Genomic DNA, 22319 nt, shown 5'->3' on the forward strand with positions numbered 1-22319 from the left:
AAGAAACTGAGCAAGAAAGGTGGAAGAGACAGGGGCACATGCTAATGATGTGAGACCTTGCCCCACGTCAGTCACATCTTCCCATTGAACCAGAGTCAAATGTTCCATGTTGGTTCTGCAGATCTGGAGACTCAACTGCGAGGATATGGAACCTTAATGAGAACAGCAACGGGGGCTCCACGCAGCTTGTGCTGAGGCACTGTATACGTGAAGGCGGACATGACGTTCCCAGTAATAAGGATGTCACTTCATTGGACTGGAATGTAAGCTTCTACCATCAATGTGTTCAGATGGAGGATGTGCAACCTCAAAGAGTTCTGTTTGTCTTAGCTCCCACATTAGGATACTGGTATCAGGGGCTCATGATCAGGTCCTAGTGGAAAGACAGCAGCCTGAGGGTGGGAAGTTGTCTCCATTGTTGTGAACTTGTGTTGCCTCTGTCAGAGGGTTTGCTCTGGTCACATAGCCCCATGTGGGAAGGAGGAAAGTACCCAGATACTAATGTGTTTTGTCTTTTTCTGTCCCCAAGAGCGATGGAACACTGTTGGCAACAGGTTCCTATGATGGTTTTGCAAGAATATGGACGGAAGATGGTAAGTTTTGCATCCCTCATGTGTGTTAAGTAAGAAGGACTTGGTGTGTGAACAGTGGATAACTGAAGTCACCATGTCTGTGTTTTCCCATCTCAGGTAACCTTGCCAGCACCTTAGGTCAACACAAAGGCCCTATCTTTGCCTTGAAGTGGAACAAAAAGGGGAATTATATTTTGAGTGCTGGTGTAGACAAGGTGAGTGAATGTCAACTTTAAATACATCCCTTTTATCTGTGAATGTGGATTTATTTTATTTATTTTATTTATTTTTTTGTCTGTTGGCTTCTTTGGTAAAATAACTCATTTAGGCAGTTTATTTCTCTAGTTTGATCTTACTGCTGACTATTAACAAGGAATCACCTCATACATTTACCTCTGTAGACCTTCATGCAGAATGTGCTCTCAGTCCCGTGATGGAAAGAGGAGAAATCTCCAAGTGGAGCTTCTAAAAAGTATTCGGTTGTGGATGTTTCTGGGTTGACTTTTATCCATTGAGCAATTTTTAGTCACAGACTCTTTTTTCCTCCCCTAGCTCCACCTTTTCTCACCTGATAAACCACTGCTTCCCACTGTAGATGGCAGAATTCTCTGAGACCTGATACAGGGCAAACGTCACAGAAACTCATGGAGCTGACTTACAGTTTGATTTTGTTTTCAATCCATACTTTAGGTTTTTGGGCTGTTCCACCTGTTCTCCCAGTTCATGGCATGACAGGGGATTGTTGGAAGTGCCATTTCTATAGCACTTTGGAAAAATGTCCAAAGGACAAGCAAATGTGCCTTCTATCTGTTACTTAATGGTTTTCTGGGTTTGGGAGCTAAGGGGAAATTTTGGTAGAATTTCCACATATATTGGTGAAGGCTGCTAAGCACCAGTTGCTCTCATTAATGTGGTATCCATATTACTGAGTGTGAAATGCACAGTGTACATGGACTTAGATCAGAAATATAGAAGTGGCATGTTGTATGAATACACTATTGCATATATAAATGATACAATCTTGGATATATATAGGCATAAAATATGTTGTTAAATTAATTTTTAGAAGGAAAGGGGGCTGGTTGTCTTTTCTAGTACAAAACATTCTTCTAGATAATTGCTTTTTGAGAAGAATAACTTACCCTCTGTTTATGGAACACAGACAACAATAATTTGGGATGCTCACACAGGAGAAGCCAAACAACAGTTTCCTTTTCATTCAGGTAAGTTTACTGTTGGGGTTATGCAGACATAGCCCCAGGATTTTTTTTTTTTTTACTTATTTAAGCTTGTGTGATATTGTCTAAGAGCAGAGAAGTGTTAAGACATTGAGACTTTGGACAACTGTGAAACAAAGTATTGGAAGTAAGAAAATAGGTGGTCTAGCAAAAATTAACTGGTACCTTCCCTTTACTGGTAACTGGGTCTGTCCTTGAGGGTATTTTCGTTTCATAGAAAGGTGGCAGTCTCTCTCCAGGAGCATCTTACAAATTGGAAGGAGAAAGTCTTTAAGGTCGTTGAAGGATGGTTTTCATGGTGTCAGTATAGTTAATTCACACTGGGGGTGGTATTCATGGTCATTAGACTCCTGGGAATGCTTTTGTCTGCATCACTGAGCTCTATATTCAGTTAATCAGGCAAATGTCCTTTCTTTCCTCCTGCTTTGCAGCACCTGCCCTTGATGTGGACTGGCAGAACAACACTACCTTTGCCTCGTGCAGCACAGACATGTGCATTCATGTGTGCAGGCTTGGCTGTGATCGCCCAGTCAAAACCTTCCAAGGACATACTGTAGGTGGCAGTTCTGATGCTCGGGGTTGGGGGTTGTGAGAGTGTGGTGTGTATCTTTTCAGTGCCAACATTAAAAATTAACTGTCTGGGAGAGACTACTTGTTCAGCAGCACTTTGCTGCTGAGAGCCTCCGTGACTGCCCTGGTGGTGGAATTAACCCAGCTATGGTCCTTGGTCTTGGAAATATCTCAGAGTAGCTACCAGCTAGCCCTCTCTTTGTTCTGTCCTGAACCTGTTTTTCTTCTAACCCTATTCTATTTCCCAACTTTTAATAGGGACATATGTTTTAAGTCTGATTTCTCTTATTTCTGCTTAGACTTTACCTCTCTCACAGCCTGCCTCCTGGTTCCATAAATGATTCTCACCAGTGCTGATTGCTGTTTATTGTATGCAAATTATTTTCATTTGGCTTCCTTAGTAAGGAATTTTTTTCCCTAAAAAAATATGGATGAGAATGTGGCTGGTCCATTGTAATATATGGCAGTGTTTTTCATGAATGAAAAGCGAAGTGAGGAGAGCGTAATCATGTATGGGTTCTTGTGATGTGGTCTTTGATATCCTGTGAACTCTCAAAAGGCCCTCTGCACTGGCAGCATGCTACTGCCCCTTGGTAGAACCAGCTTTCTTAAATAAATGCTATGATTTCTTTCTGAAATTCTGTGCTCTCTTGCAGAATGAGGTCAATGCTATCAAATGGGATCCTTCTGGAATGTTGCTAGCCTCCTGCTCTGATGACATGACATTAAAGGTAATGTTGGTGTCTAAAGGGATGATGAGTTGCTTAATCCTAGACAGTCCCTTGTTACAGGCACACAACCCTTCCCACCCTCATCATCTGGAACATTACTTTGAACTGTCTTTTCTCCATGACTTTCCTGGTCTCAAAACTTTTGTTCTTCCATGAATTTTGACATATTAAGGCCACAGTTCCTACTGAGAGACCTTATGGCATACCCACCAGCATCCTTCCTCAGAGTCACCTGCTAATCTAATGTGCCTGGTGGACTCCTTGCTGGCTTGTGAGCCTCTCCCATATCTACCACCTAAGGAATGCTCCCTTAGGTATAACAGAATGAAAGGTGCTGAGCCATTCTCAGTTAGGGGCACAGTATTAGCTCACACTGTTACCAATGCCTCTTCCAGATCTGGAGTATGAAGCAGGATGCATGTGTCCATGACCTCCAGGCTCACAGCAAAGAGATATATACCATCAAGTGGAGTCCCACAGGACCAGCCACCAGCAACCCGAACTCCAACATCATGTTAGCAAGGTAAAGCAGGGCAACCTCCCAGCTCTGAATCCTTCCTGAGCACAGCTTTGTTCTCTGCCTAGTGAGTAACTCATCTGGGAAGACTCACTCAAATCTAGAGACAACAGTGTTGAAGCTCTTCCAAACTGAAAAAATGGTGGTTCTCTGTGAAGGGAGGCAAGGAGCTAGAAGTATACCCTCCCTCCATATCCATGGAGATAATTCCAGGAACCTTTTTGGGTACCAAAGTCCATAGTTGCTTAATTTTATTTCCTTACAACCTCTGAATACCTTCCCTTGTACTTTAAATCATGTCTAAATGGCCTGTAATATCCATACAATGAGAATGCTATATAGATAGTTTAGGTAACAGTGCCAAGCAAAGGATCTGTACATGTCCGTTACAGTGTGTGTGTGTGTGTGTGTGTGTGTGTGTGTGTGTGTGTGTGTGTATGGTTTTGTTTTATCTTGTTTTGTTTGAGACAGTCTGATTTATGTAGCCCTGAATAACCTGGAACTTGTCATGTAAATCAGGCTAGTTTACAGATAGACCTTCCACTTCTACCAAAGTGCTAGGATTGTAGGCCTGCCAAAGATGCATTTTCCCTTCCCTCTCAATGGTTTCTTATTTGCAGTTTGATAAAACCATGAACCTACAGGTGTCTTCGGGGTGGGGTTGTGGGGCTGGCATAATCTAGTGAAAGTTTTTAAGACAAAGACAAGAAAACAGAGTTTAGCTTCAAGCTCAGAGTTTGTTCTTGAGGCTCTATTCAGGGCTGTGGTACTGAAATTTTGACTAGAGATAAAGGATTCCCTGCCTCAGCCAATGATAACCTGAATCTCTTAATATTAGAAATGCCAGTCAGCCAAAGTCCTAGAACCAAGGGGCCAGAGGTATCTCATCCAAAACTTTGGGCTTTTGGTGCACAGATGGAACCTATGGCCTTGTGCATGCTGGGCATGTATGTACTATACCATCGAGTACACTCTTGGTAGTTTAATGAAAACATTTAGACAGATGCACTAAGGTCATTATAAGCCAGAATGATCTGAAAACCATGATATCCATGCACTGTGGTTGTTTAGTCCGGACAAAACAAGACCCCAAAGGAATATTTATTTTCCAAAAAGCAGTGGGGAGCAGTGGCCTGTATTGTTCCAGAGAATTGTGGAGGAAAAGATGGATAGGTAGTTCTCTTCTGAGGAGTGAAGCACCTAGTAGCAGTAGGATGGACAGCCTTTTCTGGCAATGAAAAACAGCTTTGTGGAAAGTGGTCAATCTAAGGCTGTCTTCAAGAAGAGACTGTAAGTAGTTCTTGGGTATACATCAGTGGTAGATCACTTGCCTGGCGTACACATCACCACCAGAAACTGAAATGATAACGAACCTAAAGCACACACAAAAGTAATTCAAATACTGAGTGGCTGAACTAGAAGAACCTAATTCTCCTTTTTCAATAACTATCCAAAAATCTAGTTACATTACAATAATGCAGTGTTACAAATAGTTGTCTTGGTATCACATGGTACATAATCAGGAGCAGATATATATTATCCTCTAACTCACAAGAACAGAAGGACACATTGAGCCTTGTGAGACCATGTGGAAAAACAGAAAGCCAGGTAATGACAGCCCTTTTGATCTGTGCTGTTCTTTTAATTCTGAAAATAATTAAACTTTGTACCCTTGCCAATGTAATTGCTTATGCACATGTGATTGTACATACACATATGTAGGTTTAGAATTTCTCACGTGTAAGTGCATCTCACTCAATTCTTTTTCTCTCCAGTCATGGCTGGGTGGACTTAGAGTTATTCAAATGGAAGTATTATGAACAATGATGTTTTAGAAAAGTTGGTTGAATGGTCTACAAAAGCATTTTGTGATAAGAGATTCGGAAACTGGAGAAAGAAATGAGCACAGTGGCAAAGTGGGAAAACTCTTACTTGGCTTGTGCAAGGTCCTGGGTTCGTCTGGTGGCAGCTTTACTTTTCTCTGGAGAAAAAAGGCTCAGTAGGATATTCTCTTAAAACAAATTCAAGTATGTTTCAGATATAATGGAAAGATGCTTCACATGAGATACATCATAGAGATTTTGAAAAACCAACTTATTTCAGTGGTTGTTTTTCCTGTCATCTTCCTAGTGCTTCATTTGACTCTACGGTTCGACTGTGGGATGTGGAGCGAGGCGTTTGCATCCACACGCTGACCAAGCATCAGGAGCCTGTCTATAGTGTAGCATTCAGCCCTGACGGGAAGTATTTGGCCAGTGGATCTTTTGACAAGTGTGTCCATATCTGGAATACTCAGGTAATATCTTGAATTCTGGCTGAATCATTCCTGAAAGACACATATGTCCTTCCTGAAAGCCATGTTCTCAGTTCCTGGAGTGTCAGGAGGGCTGGGGAATGAGTTATCTCAGAGAGTGAATAGAGCATCCCCATGAAGATTGCAGGTTCTGTGTGGTCTGCTCTGTGGAACTATAAGCCTGGAGGTCCTCTACACTCTTTTCCATCTGACCTCAAGCCAGAACTTTCAGCTTGTCATCTTTGGAGCATTCTCCCTTGGAGAAACCACTATCTTCAGTTGTCTTATCCTGGCAGGGACCTCCTACCTATGTCATGCTGAAGAAAACACATGACCTAGTTCTGTCACCTTAGAAAATGCTGCCCTTTGTGGGAAGGTCCTGTGGGTGGCCTTTCATAAAACCTTTCCAGGGGGACACTGTGGGACAACCAACTTGACCTTCCCCCCTGTCCACTGTGGAGCAACTTGAAGCACAAAGGAATATAAGGCTTGGAATTTTCACATTTGAAAATGTCTCACTTGTTCAATACAGGATCTATGAATACTCGATTGTCATTTCAGCAGAGATTAAAGGTGAGGGGTTGGAGTCAGTATATCCACTGTGGGAATCTCTGGCCTTACACGAATAAGCAAATTCTGAATATCAAGAGTAGAAGTGGATGAGAACAAGTGTTGTAGACTGGTGGGTTAGAAAAGTGTTATACTGGGCAGTTCTTTGTTTTCTTCTTGTGGCTGTGGATAGAACCTAGTGCCTTGGAGGTGGCTGGCAAACATTCTGCCCTGAGCTACATTTCAGCCCTTGGTTATTATTCCAGTTGAAAAAATAGGTTGGCTATGTTACTGAAAATAGGTAAGGAGTCAATTTGACCTCAAGAAAGATCCAGTGCTTTATATTTATGTAATTCACCTTTTTCATTTCTTTTTGGTTGGTCAACATTTAGAAGAATTTGAATTCTTAAGTTCATGCTCCCTTGTGTCAGGAGAGGCAGTAAATAAGTCATGCTCCAGGAGTCTACTAAGATCACAGCCTTTTCAGGGGCATACCCCAAAAGCTGGCAACATACCTCTAGAGTGTGCCAATAGAAGCTTGTCATCCTAGCACTGGAAAGGCAAGAGGATTGGGAGTTGAAGCCAGCTTGGCTTGTGTTATCAAGAAGCAAAACAGAACAAAATGTAAAAACATATGTAGGACGACTTACTCATAAAGAGAGAATAGATTTTGCTAGTGATAGCTCACTTTGAAGGTGCCAACAGCATGAAAATACAGGTACCTCTATGGAATCCAATTCACTTCTGTAAGATGGCATAGCATATTTTTACTAGGTGACTCACAAAACCCCGTACAATACAATGTGAGTATTATAGGAATAGTGGTTAGACTTCTTGGGTTTTTTTCCTCCCCCTTACCTTCTTTCTTTCTTTTTGTTTTGATATTTGGGATTGAATCCAGGGTCCTAGAACTCACTCTGTACAGCCCAGGTTGGCTTCAAACTTGGAATCCTTTCCCAGCTTTTGCAGTAGCTGGGATTGCAAGTCTGTGTCACTGAAACTTGACTTAGTAATAGAGTGAGTGAGTGAGTGAGTGAGTAAGTGCTTGCTTGCTTGCTTGCTTGCTTGCTTGCTTGCTTGCTTGCGTGCATGTTTTTTGAGAAGATGCTGAAATCGTTGAAAGTTACTAGGGAGCAGTGAGTTATTTTGAGACATCTTAAGAGCCTGTTTTAAACATATAATACTGTTGGCTTGCTGTTCTTCATAGTCACAATACTACACTTTGTTTTTCTATGTAAACAGAAACTAATATTTATCTAAATGCATTTTTCATTATGCTTTGCTAATAGTTACTATAGCTGGATAATGGTAAATATATATTTTTAACAAGTAAATATATGTATGTCAAGGACACTTTATTGCTATGGGTAAGAACTAATGAGTAGTTGGTGGACAGTGGAGTTAGTGACTGTATTAGTCAAGGTTCTTTAGAGGAATACAGCTGATAGGATGTGTTTATATCCAAAGGAAGTTTGTCAGCATAGCTTACAGGCCATGGTCTGGCTAGTTCAACAATGGCTGTCTGATCACAAAGGAAGGGCCAAGAATCTGGTAGTTTTAAAGTTTACAAAGCTAGGTGGCTCAGTTAGTATTCAGTCTACATTAGAATCCTGAAAATGTAGGCTCTACTCCTATCAGCCAAGTAATGTCTTAGCAGCAGGATAGATGAACTTACTGGTGAGACTGAAAGCAAGCAGGCCAACAGCAAAAGCTTCCTTCTGTGTCTTTCTAATGTGGACTGCCACCAGAAAGTATGGCCGAGAATTAAGGTGGGTCTTCCCAGTTCAAATGATCAAATCAAGAAAATATTTCACTAGTGTGTCCCAAATACTTGGGTTTTAGTTGACTCCAGATATAATTGAGTTGACAACCAAGATTAGCTATCACAATGACCTCTCATGCCATGTTTTATGAAGACATTCAGTGAACTGAAGGTTTATTCAAGTCTAGAGAAACCAAGGCTTCCTGCATCTTGTGGTGCATGCCAAACCAACCACTAACAATTACCACAGTACAAATGTGTATGTTCACTTTTACAAACTATAACCAAAATTGAGTTTTAACTTCATGCCACGTTAATGCATGTAATTGTATAATTGCTAGTGAGAGGGGTCTTCTGTGTTCGATCAAGTATTCTGAGGAGACAAGAGAGTAAGATGAAGTCTGATGATAATCAGAGCAGGAACTAGGTAGCAGCTGGAGCAGGTACAAAGCCCTCAGCCCAGGAGGCTGATCCAAGCCCTAGGAAGGAAACAAGAAAGGATGGCTTAGTAAGGGACACTCATACCTAAGCACTGTAGAGGCTTAATAACATCTTGGCGGAGCCAATGGAGAGAGCAAGGAATGTGGCTTTGTGGTAGAGCTCATGCCTAACCCCCTGATGCTCCAGATTTCAAATCCAGAACTTAAGGGTGAGAAGAAAGAAAAAGGTCAAAGAGGTCATGAGACTAAGGTCCATATCTGGCAAGTGTGAATCATCTCATAGAAACCTGCTGTCTTGGCATAGCCTTGGCTTTAACTGAAGTGTGGGGCAGTAGATTGGTGTTTATGGTAATTCCTTTAACTTCAGTATGCTTGAAAACTTCTTGATCAAATAGAGGTTTATGGAGGAACAGTGTACCCCCTTTTATTTTTGGGAGTTCCTTCAACTTACCATGATAAATGTTTCGCTTTTCAGAGTGGAAGCCTCGTCCACAGCTACCGAGGAACAGGTGGCATATTTGAGGTGTGCTGGAATGCTCGAGGAGACAAAGTGGGTGCCAGTGCATCTGATGGCTCTGTAAGTGGTGCCTCTGGTCTATTAGGAGTTAAGGTGTGCTGGGCAGCTGATTTCTGATCCAACACTAGGTGCTTCCAGAGATATTGTGAGGCTCCTTGGTCCTACTGCGCCTTACAGCATAACAGCTGTTCATTACGTATGCAGATGCTTGCATGTGTTGTAAAGGAGGCTTCTGTTTGAGTTAAAAGTAGCCTTCTCTTTGCCCCTGAATGTCAGTGAACTTGATTGTTCTTACCTGCACTGATTATAAACACATGTGTGTATACCCAGGACATAGGGGATATTTGGAGTCCTATTTGGTTGTCACCACTTTGGTGCAGGGTGCCGTTGACATTTCACTGGTGGAGTCCAGGGATTCTGTTAAGCCTCTTATGTTCTGAACTCCTCACTATTGCCAAAAAATATCTGGCCACAAATAGCATTAGTATACAGACTAAGAAACTTGTTCTCAATGTCACCATGTGCATGTTCTGGCCAAACAGTGTCATGAGAAGACATCGTTTTTAGACAGGCCTCTTGATTTCTGTGGATCTCATTGTGGTCCACTAGCATATGTAAAGTTTAATTTGCCTCTGGACTTGAGGTTGTGTTCTGGCTAATGGACTGAGTGGTTGATGTGGTCTCATATCTTTTGTTATCTGCTCTACCATATAGGCATCCAGACTGTGACTTCTGCTGATGACCTCTGAGTTTCTGGAAATAGCCCTTGGTCTAGCTTTTCCCTTGCTTGGTCTTTACTAGAGTTTGGTCATTCTGTTGCTTAGAAACTACCCTTTTTCTAGAGTTTTCCTCTCCTCCTGACTCTGTTCTATTAAAATTTTACAAGCATAAAGTTGGTGGCTAGGCTAAACCCTGCCAGCATGTGTTTTGAAGGCACTTGATGTTATCTCTCAGACTAATAGACACTTTATCTTTCTTTCCAGGTCTGTGTTTTAGATCTCCGAAAGTAAACACAAAATGTAGAAAACAAAACCATTCTAATGGAGCAGCAGTGAATGTGTGGGATTGCAGCACCCTTCCTATGATGGGCTCCAAACTGTGTGAACTTGACTTGTTCGAGTCTACTTGGAAATCACCTGTCCCTGGCCACAGGATTATTTCCCCCCCTCCCCTAATCTCCATCCAGAATTTTAAAACACAAACAAATACAAAGTCATACGCATGGTTGTATCACAGGAATATGGTTTCCAACTAGAATGCTCAGCTGGGGAAGGATGAAGCCATCAGCTACATGGTGCATGGTTGGTTTCCATCCAGAACAGGCTCTAATGACTGAACAGGGAAGGAGGAACACAAAGCTGTGCCAAAAAATAAAGAAAAGGTTAAAAATAATGAAAATGAAAAAATACTGTGATAAACCAAAAGGGAGGAAAGACCTGCCCCTTATAGTGTTCCCCTCCTATCAATTTGGATACTACAGTTGCTTTCCAAAAGCCCAGTTTGTACCAATGAAAATGTGTGACTTTGTAATCCCAACGCTGTATTTTCTAGAACCTTCTTTGGTGGTTTTTCTATCAGCTAAAATTCTGTGGTCTGGGGCCCTCCCACCTCAGATGAAAACTGTTTTTGGCTTATTCCTTCTGTCCTCCCTTGTTGTTGCCCACCCCTTCCTCTAATGTCCTTGCTCTGGTGTGGTCTCACTTCTAATGAAATTCTGCATAGATACGGCCACATGCACACAGTGGATCTTTGTTGGACAGCACTCTCCTTCCCTCTCGTCCCACTCCTACCTATTGCTTACTCTGTCCCTTTCTCATAGTTGCTTCACATTAGGTCCCAAAGGCACTTTCAGAGCATAGTAAGTGCTTTATGTAAGAAGGCAGGGATGGGGACTTTTTACAGAAAAAAAAGACTTACTTATAAGAGAAAGAACCTGGAGTATTTTTTGAAAAAAATATTTTTATGTTAAAATGACTTTAAAATCCTAAAATGGCCATCAGACATAGAGAGTTTTGTGAAATTCATATTTAAAAGACTAAGAAGACACTGGCAGAGTCTGAGGTGTCTAACTACCCCTTTCCCTTCAGCTTCACGAAAGGCAGTTAGGAAAGCCGTGGATTGGGAAGCGTCCTATGGAAGAACAGGGGGATTGTTTTGGCAGCTGGTGGGGAAGAAAGAACCCACTGGTTAGGCATCAAGCAGAATGCTGAGCTGTTTGGTACACATTTACTTCAGCAGCCAGTAGGAACATAGTAAAGAAGCCACCCTGACCAAGTGTGGCTCATGGGACCTGCCAGCTACATCTTTCTCACAACAGTGTAGCTACAGATGGGCACTTTTATTAAGAGCATGCTTGGTGAATCTTGCAAAACCGACCCAAAGGCCTCAGTGTCACTCAGTCTTGTGAAGACAGTGAGTCTCAAGGGAGACTTTCAATCCTAAAACAGAATTATGACCCAGGTAGAATGTCACTGATCAGTTCTGCCCACTTTCCAATTTGTCTTACAGAAGATTAGGACAAAGCTTTCTAAAAAAAAAAATGAGAAAAAATAGGAAGGAAACTTTTTGGCTATTTTTTAAAAACAAAATAAGGCATAGTGTGCCTGGTAAAGTTTGCCATCATTGAATCTGATGGCCTTTGTTCGTTTCTTGTCATAACTTGACACTGACTTGTTTCTTTAATTAGTGATGGGGGACAGACCAGAAGGGAGCTGCAAGAGGCAGTATGCAGGGTTCAGTCTGCAGCTGTGGCAAGTGTTACTTAGAGCAAAGTATACATATATGAAGCCAAAAATCAACCAGCAAGGAAGGTCAGGTGCTCCCTACACAACAGATAAATGTTAGCACCAAAACATGTATCGGCCTCCACTTTGACATGTAAATTATGTGAGCCCTGTAATCTTAAAGTGTTGTGGTATTGAGTTGAGTGGTGAGTTTGGATTCTGCCACCTAAATGCTTAGCAAAGAAAGCCCAAGTTCTGTGGAAATTTTGATCATAGCAGATATCTCTGTGTCAGTGGATATGAAGTTTCCTGCCCTGAGACTGCTTTAGCTTTAGGATATAATTTTGGAAGTCCAGATACATCCTATCATTGTTCCTCAAATACATTTCTGTTCATCTTTACAGAAGATCAGCTGTTAGGTGTCAGTCTGTTGTAAAGGTATGACTTTCATTTGACAAGTTCCACATTACTATATGGTGGTAATGGGTAGATGGCACATAAGGGGTTCATCAGACAATCTCTGGGTGTCCAGGCTACACCCCCCTAGATGAATCTAAGCCACATAAGAATTATTATTTTGGAGTCAATGGCTGTGAGACTAGGACAAAAGGGTTCAATCTACACAAGAAGAAACCTAAAGACCATTCACTTCCCTGGCCTTACAGCTAAACATGGACAGGAACTTAGTGCTGGCCACATGAGGACCAAGCAGAAGAATGCAGCCCACACCCCTGAAGTTCATCCCCATAAGGCAGCTCAGTCTGCAGCTGTTTCTGGAGCAGCCACCATTTGGATGCCATCATTTGTCTGCTGTCATAGGGCAGGCACATCATCTTTGTGGTCAAGGGGTGCCCCATGTATTATGCTGTTACTTAACCTTGTTTATAACTCCTAAAACATTGTGAGGAATGGTTAGTCTTGTGACCAAATTCAACCTTGAAAGCAGTGTAGTCACATAGCAGCCTTTCCAGGTATTTTTTCCATGAGTTTGAAGTAATCATATACCATTCCCAGTGCATCCAGGATGCTGCCTGTAGAGGACCGAAGGGCCAGATGGACATTACAAAGTTCAACTCTGACCCCACTCAACACCGTAGGACTTGACTTTTTGTTCTGTCTGAGTAAGAAATAGACCATGGAGCCAAGTGAAGTGCACTTTGTCACATGTAAGGATCTGCTTTGTTCCTTGTTGCTTTTCCCTTTTTAAGCCTTTGTTATACCTTTCCATTCTGTTTCTTGTCAAATGCATAAATGTCTGTTCTGCAACTCACTGAAGTTTGAATTCTGGCTTGTGCAGTTTTTATTGTCTGTGTCAGACGTACAGCCAGACATGGTCCTCTTTCAATATTTTCCACATTCTGTTAAGCACCATCAAAGCTCTCCTCCCCCTCTGTCCTCTACCCCCACTCCCATTCACCCTACACGCTCTTCGAGACGAAAAAAAAAAGAATCACCTTGTGTGTTGTAGCTCATTTGTTTCAAGAGAGAATCAACGGATCATATTCAGTGTCTTGAATAAATTGCTCTATTTTGATATTAGAGAACATAGTGACTGTGTTTTTCTTTTTGTTTGTTTCATCTTGCTTGGAATCTGTAAAATCTGCTGACAACTGAAGGAGAGAACAATGTAGATCACTTATTTCTTTGAAGATAGCTGAAAAAACTTAGATTTATTTTGGCTCTTGGTTTTAGAAGGCACAGTCCATCATGATGGAGAGGTTGTGGTGGTCTTGGCCCCATCTGTGGTAGCAAGAGTATGAGGATATTTGTGTATCCATAGATCAGTTAAGTGGCACAAACGTAAACCCACAAGCCCCAAATCTAAGCCAGTCACCTAGGCCACATGCCCTCCCAATGTGAGGCCAACTTGAACAAGGGTGAAGATCTGAGACAGTCTTGGATCAGTTGGGTAGGTGCAAAGTCCCCTTGAGCAGAAAGGAAGGTCTGTTGTTCCAGTGGGAAAAATGTCAAGCAGAGTAGACTAGAGCAGAAAGACCCCAGATCCTGTTGGGCTAAAGGTGAATACTACAGGATACCTTGTTCAGTGGAGGAACATTGCATAATATCTCTTGACTAGGTACTACTGCCATGAACCAGCCTAGCATCCAGGTAGACTGAGGCAGGTAAGTGGTGGGTGGCTTCGGTGATTGCAGGGGCAAAACTTGGTTTTGCAAGGGCAAAAATTGCTTAACTTTGGTAATACCTTTCTAATTTGCTATTCTGTGGCTAAAAACCACTGGCCTCTGGCGATTAACACCTGCTGTTAGCACTGAGGCATTAAGTAAAGAGGTTGGTTACTTAGCCTCTTTGTTCTTTTACTCATGGGCCCCTCGCTGATCAGGTGAGAGGTTCAGAGTTCATTAACTATGAGCAAGGAAAAAAAGGGGAAGGAAGAAAATCATGCACGTAGGAAAAAAACCACTCATTCACTCTGGATGAAACAGAAAGACTCCAATCACTTTACATACATGCATGCATACACACACACATTTGGTGGGTGGAGCAAAGTTCATATGAGCAAACCCCAACAACTTCGCACACATATATACACATATTTCATGGGTGGACTAAAGCTCCAAAGAGCACGCTCCAACATGTCTTACTGCCTTTTTCAGTATGTATGCTGTCTCTTTAAAAATTATCTCATACAACTGTGAAATAGTATGGGACAGTGGACCATGTCACCAGACAGAAAAACTGGTAAGGTTGTAGCAAGTTCAGAACCCTGATGAATCTCATATTTGAGAATGTCAGGAATTCAAACTAGCTCCTGACCAGCTCACTAAGGTGTGAGGGCCTTGTCACAGAAAATGAATGTTTAAGACCCCTTTGGGCAAATAGGTATGTTCTAGGAGAGAGGCCTGATATTCCCTCCAATTAAGTGAGGGGGGAATAAAACACCTTAGGAATAGAGGAAGCTCTGTGTTCCTCTTGTGAAAGTGGAAATTTCTGAAGCTCAGGCAAAAGTGAAGGTCTTATACGGGTAAGACTCATATAGCCTGGTCTGGAAAGAATGGAATGTAACCTGTACCTTGTACAATAGAGGAAGTTCCCAGCACTGACTCAGCAGGTTCCAAGTCTTCACCATTTAGAATACCAATCTAGAGGAGACCATAAGCCAGCCTGCAGCATTCTTCACACAGGTTATATGGCTGTCCTTGACTAAAATTGGCTCCTCTAATTTGTGTTCATCTGTTCATATATGGGCAGGCTTTTCTTGTGACTGGCTTGAAGGCAAGTAGCTTGGGTTCCAGACTTCCTACTGTTAATCCCAGGTTTATACACAGAATCTCTCATGGCCCATCTTAGGGTTTTATTGCTGTGAAGAGACAGCATGACTGAGGCAACTCTTAGGAAACATTTAATTGTGGCTGGCTTACAGTTTGAGAGGTTCAGTCCATTACCATTGTGACAAGAAATATGGCAGACCTCAGGCAGACTGCAGGATGCTGTAGGAGCTGAGAGTTTTACATCTTGATTCAAAGGCAGCCAGGAGACTGTCCTCCTCAGGCAGCCAGGAGGAGACTTTATTTTGCACTGGGTGGAGCCTGAGCACTAGGAGACTTCAAAGCCTGCCTACACAGTGACATACTTCCTCCAGCAAGGCCACACCTATTCCAACAATCCCATACCTCTTATGGCCACTTCCCATGAGCCAAGCATATTGAAACCACCACAGTCCCATTGTCAGAACTATTCCATGGAAGAACTCCTTGGTCAATTAGGGGAAGGTCTTAAGCTACATCATTCAAAGAAGGGAAAGTGTTAGGCAGAGGAGGACAGAGCAGGATGGTCAAAGACCTTCTTGGACTGAGGGTGAATGTCCCAGGGTACATTGCCCAATATAGAATAGGGCAGACACTGCCTCATCAATTTCCAAATCTAAAAGTTTCATATCTCTGGGAACTCTGTTTCAGGACTAGCAGCAATTTGAGCAGTCCTTTGTTCTGTGTACCCCTTAAACTTATAATCAGCTACATGGTGTTGATATAGAGAATAGGTTCTCTCCACTTCCCATGACCAATTTAAATGTACATGGCCTCCATGCTAAGCTTTTTGCTCTTCTGACATGGAGCCTCACTCCAGAGTTCTCGGAAGTCTCTTTGGGCACATTTGTATTTGCCTGACCACCCAGTTCAGGAGTAGAAACTTTAAGGCCCTCTTAGTTGAAGGGCTAGATACAGGGCTCCCATGGACAGAAGGCTCTTTAGCATTCTTGTTTGTGTGGATGTCTGAGGCATCTTGAGCAGAGAGTGAAAGTTGAAGACCCTTTGGTCACAGGGACAACTCAGTAACCAACATCATAAGAAGAGCATTTCTCAGGACCCCCCTTTACAGAAAGGGAATCTCCGAAGTCTCCTTGGTTAAAGGAGAGAATTCATAGTTTTCACTTAGGCAAAACATGAAGGTTTTAGGTGCTTTTGGTTAGAAGGAGTAGGTTTAGCCTCCTTAGTAGAAGAGGTTTGAAGACCTGCTTGTGCTCCCTCCAACATTTGTTCAGAGTCCTTTGGTAAGAGAACTTAAGTCTCAGATTCTCATATGCAGCAGTGTGAGTCCTGAGGCCCCCATGGTGAGGTTAAAGTCTAAAGTCCCCTTGGAAAGAAGGTATAAGGTTTGAGGTCTTCTCATTCCAAGAAAGAATGCTTGAAGCTTGCTTGAGGAAAGTAGAGTATTCTGAGGCCCACTTGGTTATATGGGGTATATTTGAAGCCATCTTGGGCTGAAGAGAACTTGAAGTTCTGTGGCCCTCTTGCATAAAGGTGGAATGTATGTAGTCCCTTTGGTCAACTGGGTCATGTACAGATGTCTAATAAGGATAAGGAGTGGATTGCAGGCTCCCTTACTCAGATTAGTTAGATCTCTTGGTCTGATGATCTTTGTGGCATGCCTAATGCCTTGGCAGAAGTAAAAGATTGGAATCTCCTAATTCTGAGGAAAGTCTGATACCCCCTGGTTAGAAATAGGTATGATTCACCCTTGGCCAAAACTGGAAGATCTAAAGCTCTTTCAGTCAGATGAAGCATGTCTGAATCTCCCTTGATAACTTGAGAACTTTGGGGTAGAAGAAGATTCTACACTCCCTTAGTAAGAGGTGATAGATCACAGACTTCACCTCCTGGATAAGAAACATGCAAGGTCTTATTGGACAGAATGAGAAGATTTGAGGCCTTTGTAGGCAGAAGATGGTAGTCTGAGGCCCCTTGGGCATAAGTTGAATATATTCCCACCCTTGATCGGATGGGAAGTTTCTGAATGCCATCCCCTCCACATAGCCACAAGGGCATATCTGAGGCCTACTTTATTACAAGGAACAGATCTGATATCCCTTGTTCAGAATGGGAAAATATTAGGCCCCTTTTATTAAAAGAACTATGTCTGACACCTACTTTATAAGATTAGGAAAACCCAAGGCCCTGTTGATTAGAAGGAGGCCTGAAGGCTCCTTAGATGCCAAGTCCTGCTTGGCTATGGCAAGGACAGCATGGCATGGTTCCCACCCTTGGAACAGAGCCAGTAGGACATGTGCCTCCATGAGTGTTGATTGTTGCTGTGGGCATTAGGTTTGTTTGAATAAAAATGTATTTTTTTTACTTTATTTTCCTCTTGCCAAGGTAATCTGGGAATGTCCTGTCTGCCAATATTAATGACTTCATGATAAAAAAGAGACAGCACTAGTACAAGAGGCGAAAGTATGTCTATGTCTGAGCAAAATGATAAATGCTGTGACCTTCAGGACAGCCCTTAAGGCTGTGGGAAAGAACTCTGAAAACATGAGTTCAAATATCTAATTTCTCAACTATGCCAAATGTAAGGATACAATATGAATTGTATAAGGAGCTTCACAGGTCTAAAAGAACAGAGGCAGCTGAATTATGAGCCAGCTTGTCAGAAGGAGATAAAGGGATTTAGGGAGTGGTGATCACAGGGCAAGATCTCACCCAGCTAAGATTTTTGTTTGTATTTACAAAGGCAGGCAAGGTCAGCCTGGTATACAGGGAGTTTAGTTTCAGGCCTAGGCATCCCACAGTAGGAATGGTAATTTCAGGGTCAGGGTCCCAGGAAGCTACTTTTTGTCTGTGCTTAACAAAGGGAGGCATATCTCTGAATTCTTTTGCAGTGTTAAAAATGTGTTTGCTGTCTCTAAGAACCAAGGGGTCTTGGGATGCTGATTCATGGGATAATCAAAAGGGAACCTGGAGTAATGACTAAATTGATATGTAAATAAAAGGCTGGGCTTTTGATCTGCAAGAGATGAGCTATTCAGAGAGGTTTTAGAAGAGCAAAAGAAGGAAAATTGTCTCTGCAAAGTGTGTGTGTGTGTGTGTGTGTGTGTGTGTGTGTGTGTGTGTGTGTACGAGCGCATGAGAGAGAGAGAGAGAGAGAGAGAGAGAGAGAGAGAGAGAGATCTAGAAAGCTGTCTTGAACAGAACATAGGCTGTCAGCTTATAACCCAGGATTTGACTTTAAGTTGTTTTTCTGCTCCCACACATCCCTTCTCTCATGAACCCCTCTCCAAGCCAAAGCTAGTCCTTGGCACTTGGAGTCAGAAGACAAATTTCCATGTCCTATTTTCCAGTGAGGTTTCACTGGAAAATGTAGGAATATTTGTGGCCTCCTAGGTCAGAAGGAGCAAGCCTGAAGTAACTTTGGTATAGGGGGTATTGGTGCTCCCTAAATAAGAGAGGGTAGATTTCAGCACCCTTCATTTGAACCCTCCATGGATAGAAGGGGAAGATGCTATTTTACCTTGGTGAGGAACATGTACTAAAGAGGAACTTTGGAACACTTGTCTACCTCCACCCCACAAGGGAGAAGCTAATTAACATTCCTGTTCTGGTCAGGAACTTTAGAAAGGTCATGGGACACTTGCCTGATGGGAGAAGCTGATTAACATTCCTCAGACCACAAGAGAGGGAACCCACCTGCGGGTTGGGAAGGCCCAAAGCATGTAGACACATTCAGCAGGATGGACCAACCCTTGCCACCTGCAGACAAGGGAAGCCCTTGCCACCTCATTCTCTAAAGACCAATCAGTTTAAAAAGTCACACTATTCTGCCAATCACATTGTGCCTAATGGCTGCTGCCCTAAAACCTATAAAAATTGACCAAATGGGCTGCCTGGGGTTGCCACTCCACCTTCAGTGTAGGATGACCCCAATGCATTGGGATCATTAAAATTCTTCTTGCTTTTTGCATCAATCATGTCTCTGCGTGGTTCACTCAGGGGGTCTCCGGTAAACTGAGGCTCACAGGAGTCTTACAGTGTGAGTCCTTGTTGGATGGAAGGTGAATGTCTGTGTCTCCCTTGATAGATCTAAGGTCTCCATGGGCAGAAAAGGTTGGTTGTTTGGCTCTCTAGACCAGAGTAAAGTACTCAGAGTCCTCTATTATTATTAGGCAATTGTTGGACACGTTCTTGGTCAGAATGGGAAGCCCTGGGCCCCTCTTTTGCAGATGGTTGAAGCATCTTGGACAGAAAAATAATGTCTCAAGGCCACCCTAACTGAGGCACCCTTGGACAAATGTGGTAGATGTAAGACTCCCTTGAATAGTGATAGATCTTATTTCAACAGGAAGAGAAGATGTGAGCCTCATCTTTGACAGAAGCAAAGATGGGTTGAAACCTTTATGATCTGTCTGATGGGGAAATTCTGAAGCCCCCTTATATAAAGAGGGCATGGCTAAATCCTTTTGATACTAGAATTAGAATTCCTGGGGTCCATCTGGGGAGAAGGGAAATGTCTGAGGACATAGTCATGAGAAGTGATATGTCTAAAGCCCTGTTGTGCAGATGTAGATGGTCCTAGAGCCTCTTAAGCAGATGGAAAGCTTTTAGAGTCCCTTGGGGAGATCTGGAAGGTTTCAGAGCTTCATAGGCAGATGTGGAAAGTTTCAGGGACCCTTGTACAGATAAAAAAATTATGTGGCCTCCTTGAGAAATAGTGGTAGGTCTTCAGCTACATGTTATGTGGTCTTGAAATTTCCTCTGCAAAATTAATTCATTACCTTTTAATTTAACTCCAGTCAAGTTCTTGAGATATTAGAAAAATTTAGCCATATTTTTTTCAAAATATCACATAGCTTCTATCTGAGTTGCTAGTAGAGTCCTTGCTTCCCCCTGAAACTTTGAAAGTTAGACCTCCATATCTCATTAATCTTATCATTACTGTCTTTCAAGATCCACCTAGAATGGTTAGTTAAGCTCTACTTAACAACATTTAACTGTTTTTTCTAATCCAAAGTTCTAAAGTCTTCATCAGTTATTTCTTTCTAGCTATGATACAATGTTGTGCCCACAAACAACTTATAGAAGAGTTTATTTTGGCTCATGCTTCTGTAAGTGGAGTTCGCAATGGTGGGGAAGGCATGGCAGAAAGAACAAGAAGCTGGCTGATCACATTTTTACGCATATACAGGAAATGGAGAAAACAAAAATAGGACAAAGCTATAAACCTCCAAAGCCTGTCCCCAATGATTCACTTCTGGAAAGGCTCTACCTCCTAGATGTTTCATAATCTCCCCAAACTGGACTCCATCTATGGATTATTTGTTCAAATACATGAGCTTATGGGGGACATTTCTCATTTAAACCACCATACTCTTCTCTAGAGAATTCCAACTAATCTAGGCACAAAATATTTTAAAAACTACAATATTGCAGCAGTAATATGGTAAAGTGAAGACTATAGAACGAAAAGAAGTTGAAGGCGCTCCAAGATGATTGACTCTTTAGACCTTATTTCCATGATTGTGGAATGTTGGAATGTTGGGTTTCTGGAGACAGCTCATCTTGGGCCATATTCAGCTTTCTTGCTATCCATCCATTGTTCATCTCTTTTTGACCTAATAGTCTTCTTTGGAATGTACAATGATACCATTAGCTTCTATTAACCCAAAGGTAAAGATAATATGCATAACCTATAATAAAGACTTTTTTCTCATTTTGCTTTAAGTCAGCTACTTGATCTCATGCATGTTTTTTAAAAATGCCTTGAAAAGTTAAAAAGTGCCATAATCTATTACTTTCTTTTATTGTGTAATGATAAAAACTTAAAGATTGTAGTATTTGAATCCATGTTTCCAGGCTATGGTACAGTCACATTTGATTCCAGAATAAATTATTTCTTACTCCTTTCAAAATGAAAGCTGTATTTTGTGTCAATAATGCACACATGCAGAAGAAAGATATTATCTAAAACTTATTGTATGTAAAAGGTCACATCTCAAATAGAAGCAAGAGTGAATGGTAAGAAATTGTAATGACATTGTGCTCACAATGGGTTAGATGATGCATACTCAGTGACAGTGATTAGGCTGTGTTTACTTAGAACTAAAAGGATATATAACCTTTTGTTTCTAACACTCCCCTGTTCTAAGCTTTTGATGCCTTTCATAAATTCATCTTATGACTTTGTTTAGTAAAAATAAATAAATACATAAATAAAAACCCTTTATCTTTTGACCTTGTTGTAAATTACACTTTTTAGGCAAGGTTAGAAAATGAGAACTTCTTAAAGCAGCTTTAGGAATGTAAGTTGAAAGCCACCCAAATTCCTGTCTGCCAGTGGTTCTCAACCTTCCCAATGCTGTGTTCCTTTAATACAGTTTCTCATGTTGTGATGACCCCACACATAACATTATTTTTGTTGCTACTTCATAACTTTTTTTTTTTTGCGCTGTTAAAAATCATCCCGTGAATATTTTTGGAGATAGAGGTTTGCCAAAGGGGTTTCAACATACAGGTTGAGAACTGGTGCTAAATGCTCATTGTAAAAAAAGAAAAGAAAAGAAATTAACAGTCCTTTGAGAACCCCACATAATCTTTTGGGGTGCATTTTGTCTTTCTCATGAAGCACCTTTTTTTCTGTCCTTAATAAATATAAATTTCTTCATATTTGATCCATCCTATAATCCACAAGTTTAAGGACAGTTTGTGTGGCATAGTAAGATCCTGTCTCCAAACAAACAAAATAAAAAGAAGGTAAAAAGAGGCCAGACAGTGGTAGTACACACCCTTAATCCTGGGAAGCACCTGGGAAGCAGAGGCAGGAAGATCTCTGTGAATTTGAGGTCAAACAGAGAGAATTTCAGGACAACCAGTGCTGTATTCAGAAACCCTGTCTTGAAAAAAAAAAACAAGAAAAGGAGGGGGAGGGTTGGGGAGGGAGAAGGGAAGGAGGAGAAGGAGGAGGAAGAAGAGGTGGAGAAAGAGAAGATAAGGAGGGAATAAAGGAAAGGAACAGAATGATAAAGACAGTGTGGTTGTAGAGGATCTATACACTTTTAAAATCCATATTACACCTTCTACTACTGCAGACAGGACTTCGTTCTGCCCTTTATCCACCATTCTTGGTTAACAAGGCCCACAGGCTACCAAGAATGTAAGATAAGGTATAATTGCAAGC

General features: G+C 41.8%; 1 protein-coding gene across 3 annotated transcripts in view; it reads left to right on the top strand.

The window, feature by feature from the left end:
• LOC117694145 (F-box-like/WD repeat-containing protein TBL1X) overlaps positions 1 to 13456 on the top strand; it is a 165583-nt gene extending 152127 nt beyond the window's left edge. For all 3 annotated transcript variants that reach the window (XM_034484925.2, XM_034484924.2, XM_076918379.1), the window contains 10 exons: positions 122 to 263; positions 530 to 593; positions 690 to 787; positions 1735 to 1795; positions 2242 to 2363; positions 3037 to 3111; positions 3507 to 3634; positions 5759 to 5924; positions 9148 to 9249; positions 10173 to 13456. In XM_034484925.2, coding sequence (XP_034340816.1) covers positions 122 to 263; positions 530 to 593; positions 690 to 787; positions 1735 to 1795; positions 2242 to 2363; positions 3037 to 3111; positions 3507 to 3634; positions 5759 to 5924; positions 9148 to 9249; positions 10173 to 10199 — 985 coding nt within the window. In that variant the 3' untranslated portion in view covers positions 10200 to 13456. The remainder of the gene's footprint in view (positions 1 to 121; positions 264 to 529; positions 594 to 689; positions 788 to 1734; positions 1796 to 2241; positions 2364 to 3036; positions 3112 to 3506; positions 3635 to 5758; positions 5925 to 9147; positions 9250 to 10172) is intronic.
• Positions 13457 to 22319: the final 8863 nt, after the last annotated feature.

The sequence above is a fragment of the Arvicanthis niloticus genome, chromosome X (assembly GCF_011762505.2).
Source record: "Arvicanthis niloticus isolate mArvNil1 chromosome X, mArvNil1.pat.X, whole genome shotgun sequence".
Taxonomy (NCBI): domain Eukaryota; kingdom Metazoa; phylum Chordata; class Mammalia; order Rodentia; family Muridae; genus Arvicanthis; species Arvicanthis niloticus.